The sequence below is a fragment of the Sorex fumeus genome, unplaced genomic scaffold, assembly GCF_029834395.1.
Source record: "Sorex fumeus unplaced genomic scaffold, SorFum_2.1 ptg000013l, whole genome shotgun sequence".
NCBI classification, from domain to species: domain Eukaryota; kingdom Metazoa; phylum Chordata; class Mammalia; order Eulipotyphla; family Soricidae; genus Sorex; species Sorex fumeus.
This window is the reverse complement of record NW_026606070.1, coordinates 27872763-27887411: the sequence shown is the minus strand read 5'-3', so window position 1 is coordinate 27887411 and position 14649 is coordinate 27872763. Positions and strand designations below refer to the sequence as shown.

The 14649-nt window shown below is 53.8% G+C and overlaps 1 protein-coding gene across 1 annotated transcript in view; it reads left to right on the top strand.

Annotated features, from left to right (window-relative positions):
* CRACD (capping protein inhibiting regulator of actin dynamics) overlaps nucleotides 1-14649 on the top strand; it is a 229967-nt gene that overhangs the window by 202425 nt on the left and 12893 nt on the right. The window contains 6 exon segments of the mRNA XM_056111190.1: nucleotides 1305-1469; nucleotides 6570-6638; nucleotides 9891-10073; nucleotides 10851-11170; nucleotides 11288-12962; nucleotides 12964-13969. Of these exon segments, the coding sequence (XP_055967165.1) occupies nucleotides 1305-1469; nucleotides 6570-6638; nucleotides 9891-10073; nucleotides 10851-11170; nucleotides 11288-12962; nucleotides 12964-13969 (3418 nt within the window).

Below are 14649 nucleotides of genomic sequence, written 5' to 3'. Positions count from 1 at the left end.
CATTCTTTCCATCACGACGTGGTCACCATTGACCCTCTGGCCTGTTTTTAATCAAGTGTAATGCTGAGATTCTTTGTAGCTCTGTGGGATTAAGTATTCACCACATTAAAGAGAGATATCAGAGCATAAAATTTTTGCTGTCTCAACCTAAAGGATTATGAAGCTCTTGGTCCTAGCAGTAATTCTCGGCTGGAAGCAGGGGACCCGTGTCTGGAGAGGGTTCTGGACGAGCACTGTTCCTGGCATATAGCCTGAGGCCAGGGGTGACACTCGCAACCTGTCATGCCCAGGACAGATGGCACCCCCATGAGGAGTTTTCTAACCACACTGCCCGCAAGTAGGCACTGGAGGCCTCTGGCCTGCATGAAGGCTGTGGTTCACATAATTAATCCCGTTAAGCAGATCTCCAGATTCTCATTATACCTCTCTCTTTCAGAATGCTGTTCATTTTCTCTCCCACAGCCCATTCAATATTTATTCCCTTCCTTAATGATTATGTTTATGGATTGTCTCCCGGGGAATCAAGTTCCTTTCAAAATTGGCCTTTCTCTAATCCCAAATTCCTTTTCTCTTCCTTGACTTCTACCCTCCCTCATTTTCTCCCTCCTTTGAGCTACACCGCCCACCCCTAGTAAAGCCCCCCATAGGCCCAACCTCTCACCTCCGCAAGGCCAGTGTCAAGGCCTAGAGGCAGGACTGGACCATCCAGGCCACTTTATAATTGTGCAAGGCAGTCTGACTGGCTGTGAAGTGTTCTTGCCTCGGTAGTGGTACCCGCTAGAACCTCGCCATGTGCAAGTTGGCAAGGAAAGTGGTCAACACATAACTATCCAAAGGGAATACATCCTCAAAGGACTCAGAAAGTTTTGTTGTAGCAACCATCAGGGGTTTCATTATCCCATGGTGCCCGCATCTCATGTAACTATTTTTTTTTACAATTATTGCACTTTTAGAGGAATTTTTATCTAAAGATAGTTGCTTAAAATTTTTTGTTGTGGTGGTGGTAACCTCTGTCCCAACTGTTGGTTCAGAAAAAAAAAATGGTCTCCCTGGAATGTTGGCTTGTCCAAAGAAAGAGGCTGCTCTATGGGATAGCACATGGCATGTAGCGGGGGAAGGGAAAGCAGAGGCGGGAACCACTCACGTCCTGCAGGACTGCATTGGGGTGGTCTGGCATGGCGATTAGTCTAGAAAGCAGTCATGTTTCAAAGTACACCATATGGGGCCCCCAGCTCTGCCGGAACCCAGTGGCAGGTACGGGGTGCTGCTTCCCTGCTTTAGAACCTTTTTCTTTCTTTCTCTAGCGACAGTTGGGCAAGAACATCAAGTTTGGGCAGCCACCACCCCAGGCTGTTCCCATGAAGAAGGCGGACAGTGGGGACGCGAGCTTAGAAGAGGACCTGTTCCTGACCAGTCCCATAGAAATTGTGACCCATCAGGACGTCATCCTCTGCGACTCTGAGAACCAGGTACACATCCCGGGGGAGGGACTTGGATGGGGAATCTTCTGGGGAGGATAATTGGCAGGGCTCCCAGCCACACTGAGTAGACTGAGAAAATGGGAGGAGCTTTTCAGGGAGCAGCCGTGTAGTCTGGAGGACCCTTCCGGACAGGCGTCTTGGTGCTCATCGGTGGAGGGGAGAATGGTTCTTCCTTCTTCCCTGATACTTTCCATCACTCTTGAGACCTGGGCTCTGTCTCTTCTGGAAAGTCTAACCTGGCCTCAGCACCCAGCTATAATAGCACCCTACCCCCAATCTCCTTCACGGCGCATCTTTGTTCAGCCTTTGTTTCACTACTGGGAGTTGAAAAAAGGAAAAGAAAAGGGGGATGGGGGGTTCTTTCAAGCAATGCACAGGAACCCTGGAGCCTCTTCTGGCTGTTCTTTGCCAATTGGGCGGGCAGTTCAGTGCAAGGCCCGAGGATGTGTTGTTGTTTGGATCTTTGATGCCAGGGACTACCTGAGCTACCTATAATGCTCTGGGACTCCAGGTTGTGCTCTGTAGTGACTGTCTGTGTGTGTGTGTGTGTGTGTGTGTGTGTGTGTGTGTGTGTGTGTGTGTTGCAGTGGGTGGAAAAGGACTACTGTAGTGCCAGGGATCAAACTGGGGGTAGTTGCACACCAGGCATGCACGTTCACCCCTGTACTACCTCTGGTTCTTTGTCGGCTTCATACTTACCTGTAACTCAACTGTCTTTATGACCACAGAATTAACTGATCTCTGCATGCTGTGTTCCTGAGGACAAGCTGGCTCTCACATGTCTCTCTCTCTCTCCCCCCAGGACTTGTCCTTTGTCACCTTGGACAAATCTAAAGGGAAATAAGAGAGAAATCGGTGTTCTAGGGTGGGTGGCTAAATTGGGTCGGAGGGGAGATGTTGATGGGTGCCAGGGATCCTGTTAGGAGTAAAGTGCTAATCCCATAGATGAGAGAGCCTGGGTTCCATCCCTAATACCCACCAGGGGAAAAAAAGGAAAAATAATTGCAATTTAATGTGTTCTCTAAGGGCCAGAGTCACAGCACCAGAGTATTTGCCTTATCGGCGATGGACCAGGTTTGGCACCCCTAGGGCTCAGGAGCCCGCCAGAGTGACCCCTGAACACTGCTGAATGTGAACCACCCCCAAAGTGTTATAGAAACCCTGCTGCCTTTTAGTAATCATACCAAGGACTTACATAGAACCCCAGTGCATTGCACTTGATTAGAAAAAAAAAAGAAAGAAAAAGACGGGCTGGAGAGAGAGTACAGAGGGCGGGATGCTTGTCTTGCAGTCAACCTGGGTTTGATCCCTGGCATCCCATACGGTTCCCTAAGCCCAGCCTAGTATGATCCCTGAGCACAGAGCCAGGAGCAAACCCTCAGCACAGATGGGTTTGACTCCCTGCCCCCAAAGAAAAGAAGTAGGTGCTCCATAATATTGACCCCTCAGTCAGACCTACTGGATGTCCAGAAAGTCAGTGACATGCTTCCAGCACCGGCCCACCTGCCTTTGGTCTTGACACTCTGTCAAGAACTCTGAGCAGACCTGGAACCGCAGTGGCTGCAGGGGGCTGCCCTTGGGCCTTGGGGCAAAAAAGCCAAGGCCCTGCGGGTCCCCAGAGGAAGTTCTCTGGGGGAGGTTCTCCATCTTCCAGTCATTTCCGGTGTGGGGCTCCACAGCATTCTCAGGGATGAGGGGTCAGTCCCAGGATACTAAGGTCGGGGTCCACAGGACTATACCCTTGAAACTTGGGGGTCATATAGATTGAACTCAGGGCCTGACCTATCAGGCTTTGAGGTGTCTCCCTAGCCTGAAGCTTTGCTCTTTTTATTTTATTTTATTTTGAGATAATAAGATGGCTGGTTCTGGAGGTCTTTGGCTGCCGGGGCTCTGCTTGGGGAAAGGAGGGAAACTCAACCCACCCCCCCCTCCAGTGGGGCCCGGAGAGGACAGCCAGGCACAGGGGCAGGAGACTCTGCGCTGTTCTCTTCCGGGAGCTGGGTTTTGTAGTCTCTGGGTCTTGGCCATTGATAGGATTACACGGCGCCGAGGGGGTGGGGGGGGGGGGGGGGATAGGGCAGTTGGTGGGTAACCTGGCAGGCTACTGAATGTAACTTGCCTACACAGCAGAGTCTGGCAAACTCCCCGTGATGTACCCAATATGTCAAATACCAGTAACAATGATGGGTCTCATTTTCCTAACCCTGAAAGAGCCTTGAGTATGGCACTTTTTAAAATCTCAGGGCTAGGACGAATGAGACGTTACTGGTGCCTGCTCGAGGCAATCGAAGAACAACAGGATGATCGTGATCGTGATTTAATTTTATTTTTATAAAGTAGTTCACGATATTTGATTACATTCAATATTCAAACACCAATCCCACCACCATAACACCTTCCCACCACCATATTTTGGATGTTTCCATTCCGAACCCCAACCCCTGCCCCAAAGCAGAACCGAAATAATTTATTTTATATTTTAGTTATTAATAAACCACTGAAAATGCTCCCAAAAAGTTTCCTTAGAGGAAAGTATGTGAAGATTGTTGTATTTCACCCAGGGGCCATTAAGTCTTTCTATAAGAGAGCACTAACATGTTGTTAAAGGTTGAGCCTTTATATATACATATATCATATATACATATATATCTGTAAAAATATATTTTCCTCTAAGATTGGTTGCCTTCTACATTAAACCCCATCAAATGTAGTGTGTTACTCTTGGAATATGAGTGGTGTGTTGTATGAGATGTCCTGGAATAGGTTCACTCGTGGGTGAGGCTCAGTCCAAGCGTGTGGAGAGTGGCTGTGAGCATGGTGGCAGTTGAGTTCTAGAGGTTTTTGGTGGCTGAGGCTGGGTCCCTTGGGGATGATAGAGCCCCACCTGCCCTCTTCCAGGGTACCCCAAATAAAACAGCCTGGCATGGGGTCTAGTAGCATGGCTATAGCTAGTTGTTTTATGCCCTCTTCTGAGAGAGTTATAATGAGTCTCTGGATCTTGGCCGTTGATGAGATTACCTGGCACCAGCCAGAGATGGCTTATAGGCATGACTACCAAGTTGCTGGGAATAGAGAGAGACAAGGGTGGGGGAGAGCACTCATTCCCGTTTCCTTTGACCCTAGAGTTTTCAGTCACCCATCCCTCATACCTGGGTTTTTTGCGGATTCACGTGTGGGTGAGGTTCAGTCTGAGCATGTGGAGATCGGCTGTGAGCAGGGCGGAGGTTGAGTCCTGGAGGTTTTCAGCTGGTGGGGCTGGGTCCCTTAGGGGATGGGGTATCACCTACCACCCTTGGGGTGCCCTGAATGAAACAGCCAGGTGCGGAGTCTGGCAGCATGGTTATGGCGCGTCTGAGGCTCTCACTCCTAAGGCATTACTTCTTGGTTTACTTGCCAAGATATCTGAACTCAGATTTTATTTCCGGCAGCTCTTAAGTGGAGGTAAGTACTCTGGACACCTCCGAGATGAAGTTTTCTTGTTGGTAGTGAAGTTTTTTGGAGAAGTCATTAAAAAAATAAGTGATTTGTGGGTCCAAGTGAGAAAAAAGAGGAGCAGTGGGCATCTGACCCCACCCTGGGTACTCCTGGCATCCATACCACTGGCTGGGAGGTGGGGTGGCACCTCCCCCCCCCCCCAGGCTGCCCCACAGCTTCTGCCGACTGTTCTGGATGTCACTGCTGTTGCTGGTGAAGTTCAAGGCCTGGGGTTGGTGGGGGGAGGTTGCTTAGTGAGCGGGTGCTAAACATGGGAGATGAGCAAATGTGGACAAGGAGAGACACTGAGAGCAGATGGCATGGAAGGTCCCCCTCGTGGAATGCGGGAAACATGCAGAGCTGACCAGGCGGCTTGCACTCTTGGGCCAGGACAGGGTGCCCTTGCTGATGGCTAGAGAAGCCGCGCTAAGGGGTGACCCGTGCTGGGATGTGAGTGACATGGTGGGGTGCTGTCAGGGCAGGCACTGGGATGTAACTTTTCTCTCTCACAGTCAGTTTGCAAACTTCCTTACTCTAATGTTCTTTACCATGTAATATTCTTCCACACTATACTGACAGGCCTCTGGAGTCTTCCTGCTCCTGGTCTGATGAAAAATTCTTTCTTGTTGTTTTTTGTTGGGCTGGAGTGATAGCACAGCAGGTAGGGCTTTTGCCTTGCACACGGCCAACACGGCTGACCTGGGTTCTATTCCTCCGCCCCTCTCAGAGAGCCCCCCGGCAAGCTACTGAGAATATCTCACCTGCACGACAAAGCCTGGCAAGCTACCCGTGACGTATTCGATATGCCAAACACAGTAACAACAAGTCTCACAATGGAGAGCAAATAGATGAACAACGGGAGGACTGTGCTACAATGCTACAGTTGTTTTTGTTGTTGCTTCTGGCGGTACTCAGGACTGGCTCCTGGCTCTGTGTTCAGAGATCACTTCTGGTGGGGCTCAGGGGGCCATACAGGATGCCAGGGATCGAATCCAGGTCAGCTGTGTTTGCACATGGCAAGGCAAATACCTCACCCTCTGTACTATCTATCCAGCTTGTTAATAAAGCTTTCTGTCTGACTCATTCAAATGAGTCTTTAAAAACCACAGTGTGGTGGTGGTGGTGGGGTCCTGGAGCAATAGCACAGTGGGTAGGGCATTTGCCTTGCACGTGGCTTACCTGGGTTTGATCCCTCTGCATCCCATATGGTCCCCTGAGCACTGCCAGGAATAATTCCTGAGAGCAGAGCCAGGAGTAACCCCTGAGCATCGCCGGGTGTGACCCCCAAAAAGAAAAAAGGAAAAAAAAAGAAAAAAACCACAATGTGAGTCCTGGGGGGCATCCCTCAGGCTGCTCACCTTTCCAGTTCTGCTTCCTCGGTGGGACCCAGCAGCTCCCAGACCTCTGAGCAGCAGGAACAGCCCTCAAGACCCCAGGTTGGAGTGCAAGCCCGGCCTCGGGAGTGCGGGAGGAGGCTGAGTTGGCACTGGCCCCTCGGGGACTGCTGAGCGTAGGGAGAAGAGGGAGGCCCTTCCAGGCAACCCTGGGGCCTGGTTATCTGCCCAGAACTTCCTGTGCCTGTGTCTCACGCAAGTGCCCTCTCTTCTCTTCCAGCCCAGTGAGACGTCCAGCTCGCTGAGTCCTCTGAATCCGCCAGCAGCCAGAAGTGAGATGGAGGAGAAGGTAATGGGGGGTGGGGGCTCGGGTATTGGGCTGCCTCCCAGATTCCCCCCTCTTGCTTGTTTGCTTTCTTCTGGGTGATGAAGAAGCCCACCTTTCCATTCATAAGTACTACCTTCATCCGTTTCTTATGGATCTTATGACAAATGCTTCCCGGGTGGAGGTGGGTGTTGGAGGCATTTCCTTGTGCACCTGCCAGTACAGAACCCTGCTCTGGATAAGGGCCAGCTCCCCCCCCACACACACACACACATGGGCTTCCCTAAATTTACCCCTTCCAGGCACAGTTAAGCCTTAGGATAAGATATTCCCAAACTTTTGAGGGCACCCAGTCTTAAGTTTCTCCTGACAGATGACCCCAAAGTCTGAGCATTTATCTACATTTTTGTTTTGTTTGGTGGGGGGGGGGGCACACCCAGCAGTGCTCAGGTTTTACTCCTGGTTCTGTGTTCAGGGGTGACTTCTGGTAGAGCTCAGGAAACCCTTTTGTCATGTTGGGAGTTGAACTGGAGTTTGCTGTAGACAAGGCAAGTGCCTCTGGGGGTAACACACTCAGTCATGCTCGGGGGGGGGTCATTCCTAGTGGTGATCAGTGAATCGGGTGATGCTGGATAAATTGGGGGATCAAACTGGGATTAGCTGCAGTCAAGAAAATGCCTTAACCCCTCCCTACTACTACTACTACTACTACTACTACTACTACTACTACTACTACTATTGTCTCTCTAACCCTGCCTTAATCTAGTTGGATGTAGTTTTGGCTTTTCACTTTTCTGCATTCCTTTAAAGCCTGGGTTCTCCCTAAGTCCAGGTATCCAGGAGCCCTCCTGGGGTCCGGCAGGCAGTGCAGCCAGTGAGTATGCAGCCAACTTCTCCTGGGGTGGCTTGAGACCGTGCAATCCAGGCAGACCACGAAGCAACATGTTAGGAATAACTAGAAACGTTGCGTGTAGAACCCTGCTCGCAGTGCTTATCTGAGTCTCTCGCCTATCTCATTCACTTCTAACTCCTTCCACTCAGGTCCCTGGGAGAGGAGTGAAATAACTGCTTAATGCCTCGCTCCTCAAGCAGAATTGAGGATGTGACACTTATTATTACACAGACAACCAGAAATCAAGGAAAGCCGGGAGATCAGGAGCTAGAATCACTTTGCCTTCCTTCGTATTTCTGGCCATGAATTAGTGTTTGTTGCGCATCCATTTTGCTCAGACTGGGTTCTTAATCTTTTATGCATAAATATGGAACGTGGTTTGCAACAAAGCAAACCCATGGGCTGAGCCCCACTGACTCTGCAGCAGTTACACAGAGGAGGCTTGGTCTTATCTTTGGCTGCCTCTGGGCCTGGGAGCAGCTGGCTGGAGCAGATAGGACCAGTAGCGCCCTCTGCTGAACATTCGCCATGTAAGCTGACCTGCTAATGTGGGTGACTTTAACCCTTGGATTCTGTGTGGCTTCTGTGTTCAGGCCCAGCCAGGGTTTCTCAGACCTTTACAGTGATTGCATTTGTATTAAAGGAACTGCAAGCTGTGCTCCCGTTACTCCTTTCAAAAATTGCCTTCCAGGGCTGGAGAGATAGTACAGCAAGTAAGTTGCTTACCTAGCATGCAGTGAATCTGGGCTCAATCCCTGGTACTACATATAGTATCCTGAGTCGCGTCAGAAGTGATCCCTGAGCACAGGGTCAGGAGTAATCCCTGAGCACTGCTGACTGTGCCAAAAAGAAATCAAAAATTTCCTTTCTAGTGTGGGGTAGCTAGTGGCGAGGGAAAATGCCTTTCTAGATCAGTACTGTTCAGAAACACACACATACACACACACACACACACACACACACACACACACACACACACACCTGCTCCAGGCTGCATTCAGTGATTTGAGACTCTGGGAGTGAGTTGGCTGAAACAACTTTCTTCATAAAAAATATCATACCCCAGGGCACAGATGTTACACTCTACTGGACCTATACTGCAAAAAAATGCTTGTTGAGTACTTTTCAAAGGTGCTTTTCGACTTGTGGATAGCGGGGACTGGTGCAAAGCTAAAGAGGTCAGACGGAGGCTCAAAGGTCTCAAAGGCACACATGCTTTTCCTGCCTGAGACCAGGATTTATCCAGCACTGCATGCTCCCCTGAGTATCTCTGCGAGCAACCCTTGTGCACCATGCCAGGATTTGCCAGGAGCTCTCCAGATGTGGACCTCCATCCCACAAAAATGGAAGAGATATATTCCTGTTGCAAAAGGGTGTGAGGTGGGAACTAAGGTATATATCAGTGTGTGAGGTGAAAACTGAGGTACACATCAATGGTGTGAGGTGAGAACTGAGGTATATATCAGTGGTATGAGGGGGGGAACTGAGGTGTATATATCAAAGGGTATGAGTAGGGAACTAAGGAATATATTGATGATGAGATGGAAACTGAGGTGTATACCAGTGGCGTGAGGTGGGAACTGAGGTATTTATCAGTGATGTGAGATGGGAATTGAGGTTTATATCAAAGGGTGTGAGTAGGGAACGAAGGTATATATCAGGGTGTGAAGTGGGAACTGATGTATTTATCAGTGGTGTGAGGTGAAGACAAGTATCGATCGGTGATATGAGTGGAAACTGAGGTATCCATTGTGTTGTCAGATGAGAACTGAGGTATATATCTGTGGTATGAGGTGGGAATTGAACTATTTATCAGTGGTGTCAGAGCATGAGAAACTCTTAGAATGACAGAATTCTGAATATTGACCCTTGTGACCCCAGGGGACCACAAACAGTGTGGCACGATGCCCTTGATTTATCCCTCCAAACCTTTACCAAAATGGGCAGGACTTGACCAATGATGAATTGCTGACCCCTGATCTAAATGAAGCCCCCAAATAATTCAGACTAGTAAGATCAGTTTTTGGAAGGTGAAATGATCGCATTCGTGAATACACATGTCAATGTCAGAACACATCGTCATATTAGTTTTAGTTTTGGGTCCACACCCAGTGGGTGCTTGGGGTTGCCCCTAGTGGTGCTAAGAATTCCTGCAGAGCTAGGGACCAAAGCCCGGTCTCCCACATGCCAAACAGGCACTTGCGCCTTTGAGCAAGGCCCGGTGCTCCGTCTTGATTCCAGCACTGATATTGATGTCCTTGGAGTCCCCTGGGCTGGCCACATCCCAAACCAGGCTTGGTGCTCACCTGCACTGCCAGTCCAGCCTCCCAGTGGGTCACTGACTGACTGACCCAGACCTCCTGATGCTTGACTGTCCACTACAGGTCACTCCAGCAAAACCATCTCGGCCCAAAAGACACTTATCTTCTGCTGGCACCATCGAAAGCGTCAACCTGGATGCCATTCCCCGGGCCATCGCGCGCCTTGACAATAGCGCCGCCAGGCACAAACTGGCCGTGAAGCCAAAACACCAGAGGGTGTCCAAGAGGCACCGGCGACTCACCGGGGTACGTATGCCCCTTCGGACTGTGCCCTGTCTACTGGGCACTCATGGACCTGCAGGCTGGTGAGGTGATGGCTGACCTCTCCCCAGCAGGACCTGGGGCGTGGTGCGGGCTCCAGGGTGGGCAGACCTTTTCCTGCCCCCACCCTTTCTGACATACTGCCCCGAGGTGGGGAGAAGTGGGTGGACACACCTCGAGGGCTGAGGGGCCACCTGGGGCTTGCTTGCAGCTGAAAGCACACTGTCTCCTCTGTCGTGTCTCAGCCATTCCGTAGAGTTGACAGAACCCCTGTGCCAGTGCTAGAAAGATCCAAGGGGGTATTAGTAAAGCTGGGCATAGTTGGATGGAGGGCATAGAGTGATTTTTTTTTCCTTTGAGAAGGAGGCCAAATAACTTTGGGAGACTTGGGTTTGGCCAACCATTCTTGAGTTTAATTAGGGGAACTTGGAAAATACACATTTCAGGGAACGCTGCTGAAACATTTCTCTCTGTTTGCCCTCCCTTTTCTAATAGCAGCCCATGGGTTTCCTGCAATTATTCGTTCATATAAAGAAGAATTTGAGAAAGGGGTAGAGAACCGCAGATATATAGATGCATTTTGCTCCCTCTACCCCCACCCCTTCAGTTAGCAGGCCAGCCTGAGTTCCGCTGTCTCTGGGTAGCATGTCTTCCCCCTTCCGATGGAGACCAAGGAGGCCACCTCCCCATGACCAGGAGGAGGAATGGTGACGTGCACCGAGGGGAACAAACTTCTAATCCTTTCTGCCTTCCCAATGCTAGGACTCACTCGGTGAACACGGCGGCCTTCCACACCCGCTGTCTCTGGACCAGAACGGGCACTCTGGAGAAGACAAGCTTGTCTGGCATGAAGAGGAGCCAGAACCATTGGCCCCCGAAGACAAGAGATGCCATGAGGAATACTGGCGGGAACTGGAGGCCAAATGTAAAAAGCAAAAGGCTGAAGCCGCTGAGAAGCGACGCCTGGAAGAGCAGAGGCTCCAGGCGCTGGAGCGCAGGCTCTTGGAGGAGAACAGGCAGCCGGCGGCACGCCTGGAGGAGGGGACGGAGGACCTGCCAGGAGAGGAGGAGCAGGAGATGCCGCTGGAGAAGTCCAGAGGGACAGAGTGGACAGAGCCCAGGGAAGACAGGTTCCCCGAGGAAGAGAAGCACATGAAGGAGAGACGCCAACTGCAGCAGGAGCTGGAGGCACGGAGCAGGCAGGAGGCCGAGAAGCTGAGGCAGGAAGAGGAGGAGAGAGAGCAGGAGCTCTGGAGGAAGAGGGAGGAGGAGAGGAGGCAGGAAGAGCTGGAGGAACAGAGACGGGAGGAGGAAGAGGAGAGGATGAGGGAGCTCTTGAGTCAGGAGGTAGAGGAGAGGATGGAGGAGATCATGAGACAGGAAGAGGAATGGATAAAGGAGATAAAGAGACAGGGTAAGGAGAAGATGAAGGAGCTCAGGAGACAGATGGAGGAGAAGGAAAGGATGGAGCTCAAGAGACTGGAAGAGGAGAGGGTGAAAGAGCTCAGGAGACAGGAGGAAGAGGAGAGGATGAAGGAGCTCAGGAGACAGGAGGAAGAGGAGAGGATGAAGGAGCTCAAGAGAAAGGAGGCGGAGGAAGAGGAGAGGATGAAGGAGCTCAGGAGACAGAAGGAGGAAGAGGAGAGGATGAAGGAGCTCAGGAGACAGAAGGAGGAAGAGGAGAGGATGAAGGAGCTCAGGAGACAGAAGGAGGAGGAGGAGGAGAGGATGGCGCTCAAGAGACAGGAAGAGGAGAGGATGGAGGAGCTCAGGAGACAGAAGGAGGAAGAGAGGATGAAGGAGCTCAGGAGACAGAAGGAGGAAGAGGAGAGGATGAAGGAGCTCAGGAGACAGAAGGAGGAAGAGGAGAGGATGAAGGAGCTCAGGAGACAGAAGGAGGAGGAGGAGGAGAGGATGGCGCTCAGGAGACAGGAAGAGGAGAGGATGGAGGAGCTCAGGAGACAGAAGGAGGAGGAGGAGGAGGAGAGGATGAAAGAGCTCAAGAGACAGGAGGAGGAGGAGAGGATGAAGGAGCTCAGGAGACAGGAGGAGGAAAGGATGAAGGAGCTCAAGAGACAGGAGGAGGAGGAAGAGAAAAAGAGAAAGGAAGCACTGAGAAAGCGGGCAGAGATGGAGGCTCAGAGGCGACAGGAAGCAGAAAAGAAGGTTCGGGAAGAGGAAGGTTCCCTGGAGCTGGCCCACCAGAGGGGCCTCAGGAGCCCACGTCGTCGGATGGACACTGCAGAGAAAGCCGACGGCCCCCAGCCGGCGGAGCAGCCCAGAGAGGGTGAGGAAGCGCGCAGCCGGGAGGCGCCGCAGGGGGACCGGCGATCTTTGGCGACGAGAGAGGGAGTCCGGGCGCCGCGTGCCCAGAAGCCCGACGCGCCCTCGGAAGAGCCACCGCGGGCGCCGGCCGCCCGGAGCGGGGACGAGCTGCGGTGGCGGGAGCTGGACGAGCGGCAGAGCACACCAAGGCCCTACACGTTCCAGGTGTCGTCGGGGGGCAAGCAGATCCTCTTCCCCAGGGTCAACCTGAGCCCGGTGACGCCCCAGAAGGAGGCCTCGGCGCCGTCCCCGTCCCCGGAGCCGCAGCCCCCCAGGCCCGGCCCCGCGCCGCCGCCGTCGGGGCTCGGCGTCCCGCACACGGCCATCCTGGTCACGGGCGCGCAGCTCTGCGGCCCGGCCGTCAACCTGAGCCAGATCAAGGACTCGGCCTGCCGGTCCCTGCTGGGCCTGGCAGCGGAGGACCGGCGGCCCGCCGAGGGCGCGGGGAGGCCCCGGCCGGCCCCCGACGCGCCGGGCGGTGGCGAGGGCCAGCAGGCCGAGTGGGTGTCCATCCGGTCCCGCATCCTGCGCGGCAGCGACGGCGAGCCGCGCCCGGGGGGACCGGGAGCCGCCGCAGCCACCGGGACCCGAGGGTGGCGACGAGGCAGCGGCGGCCGCGCCGCGCAGGACATCATCAACGTCGTCGTCGTCGTCGTCATCATCATCGGGTGGCGCCAAGTTCTGCATCAAGCCCGCCTGGCAGAAGTTCGCCGACGGCGACGGGGAGGGCGGGCGGAGGCGGGCGGCGGGCGATGCCCCCGAGAGAGCCGCGCCACCGCGGGAGCGCTCGGCCGATGCCACGGACGGCTGCCAGTTTGCCAAAGACCTGCCGTCGTTCCTGGTCCCGGGGTTGCCCTCTCCTCCTCCTCCTCCACCGCCGCCGCCGCCACCGCTGCCTCCGCCGCCGCTGCAGGTCGCGGAGCCCGGGAGCGGCCCCGACGGCGGCGGGACAGCGGAGCCCGCGGCGGCGGCTGGCGGGGACGAGAAGGCGGCGTCGCCTTTTGGCATCAAGCTGCGAAGGACCAACTACTCCCTGCGCTTCCACTCGGACCAGCAGGCCGAGCAGAAGAGGAAGAAGAGGCCCGGCAGCGGCGGGGACAGCGGCGCGGGTGCAGACAAGGACGCTGCGGCTCGGCCCGGTCCGGCCCGCGCGGCCGCCCCGTCGGCGGAAAGTGGCCCCGCGCCCGCACCCGCCAGCAGCCGCAGCCCCACGCCCGAGCACCAGCGGGCTCCTACCAAAATGCCAACGGTGCAGAAGCCAGCCCTGGCGCCCAAGCCCAGCAGCCAGACCCCGCCGTCCTCCCCGCTGTCCAAACTGAGCCGGCCCTACCTGGCCGAGCTGCTGTGCCGGCGGCCCGGGAAGCCCGACGCAGAGGTCGGCGAGCTGAGCAAGGAGCCAGGACCGCGGGCCGCCCCGTCATCGTCGGCCTCCCCACCACCGCCGCCGCAGGCGCCGCCCGAGGAGGAGCGCGGGTCCGAGAGGAAGCCCGGCTCGCCCGCCCGGCCCGCCAGCCGCCGGGAGAAGCCCTCGCCGAGCCCGGAGCCCGAGAGGAGAGGTAGGGAGGAGGCTGCGCTGGGTGCGCTGAGCCGAGCATCTTACCAGAGCCGGGGGCTTTACTTGGGTCTGTGTTCTTTAAAATAGGGGATGTGGGATTGGGGCTATATAGCACTATATAGCGGGGAGGGCGTTTGCCTTGGATGCGGCCAGCCCAGGTTTGATTCCCAGCATCCCATGTGGTCCCCCTCGAACACTGCCAGGAGTAATTCCTGAGTGCAGAGCCAGGAGTAACCCTTGTGCATCACCAGGTGTGACCCAAAAAGAAAAAAAAATTATTTAAAATAAATAAAGGGCTGGAGTGATAGTACAGCAGGTAGGGCGTTTGCCTTGCATGCGGCCTGACCCGGGTTCGATTCCCAACATCCCATATGGTCCCTTGAGCATCACCAGGAGTGATTTCTGAGTGCAAAGCCAGAAGTAACTCCTGAGCATTGCCGGGTGTGACCCAAAAAGCAAAATAAATAAATAAATAAAATATCGGCTGAGGGCCAGACCCCTATTTGGTCCCCAGTCTGGAGTCACTGTCACTGTCACTGTCCTCTTGTTGTTCATCAATTTGCTCGAGCGGGCCCAGTAACATTGTGAGACTTGTTACTGTGTTTGGCATATCAAATGTGTCAGGGGTAGCTTGCCAGGCATTGCCGTGTGGGCAAGATACTCTCAGTAGCTTGCTGGGCT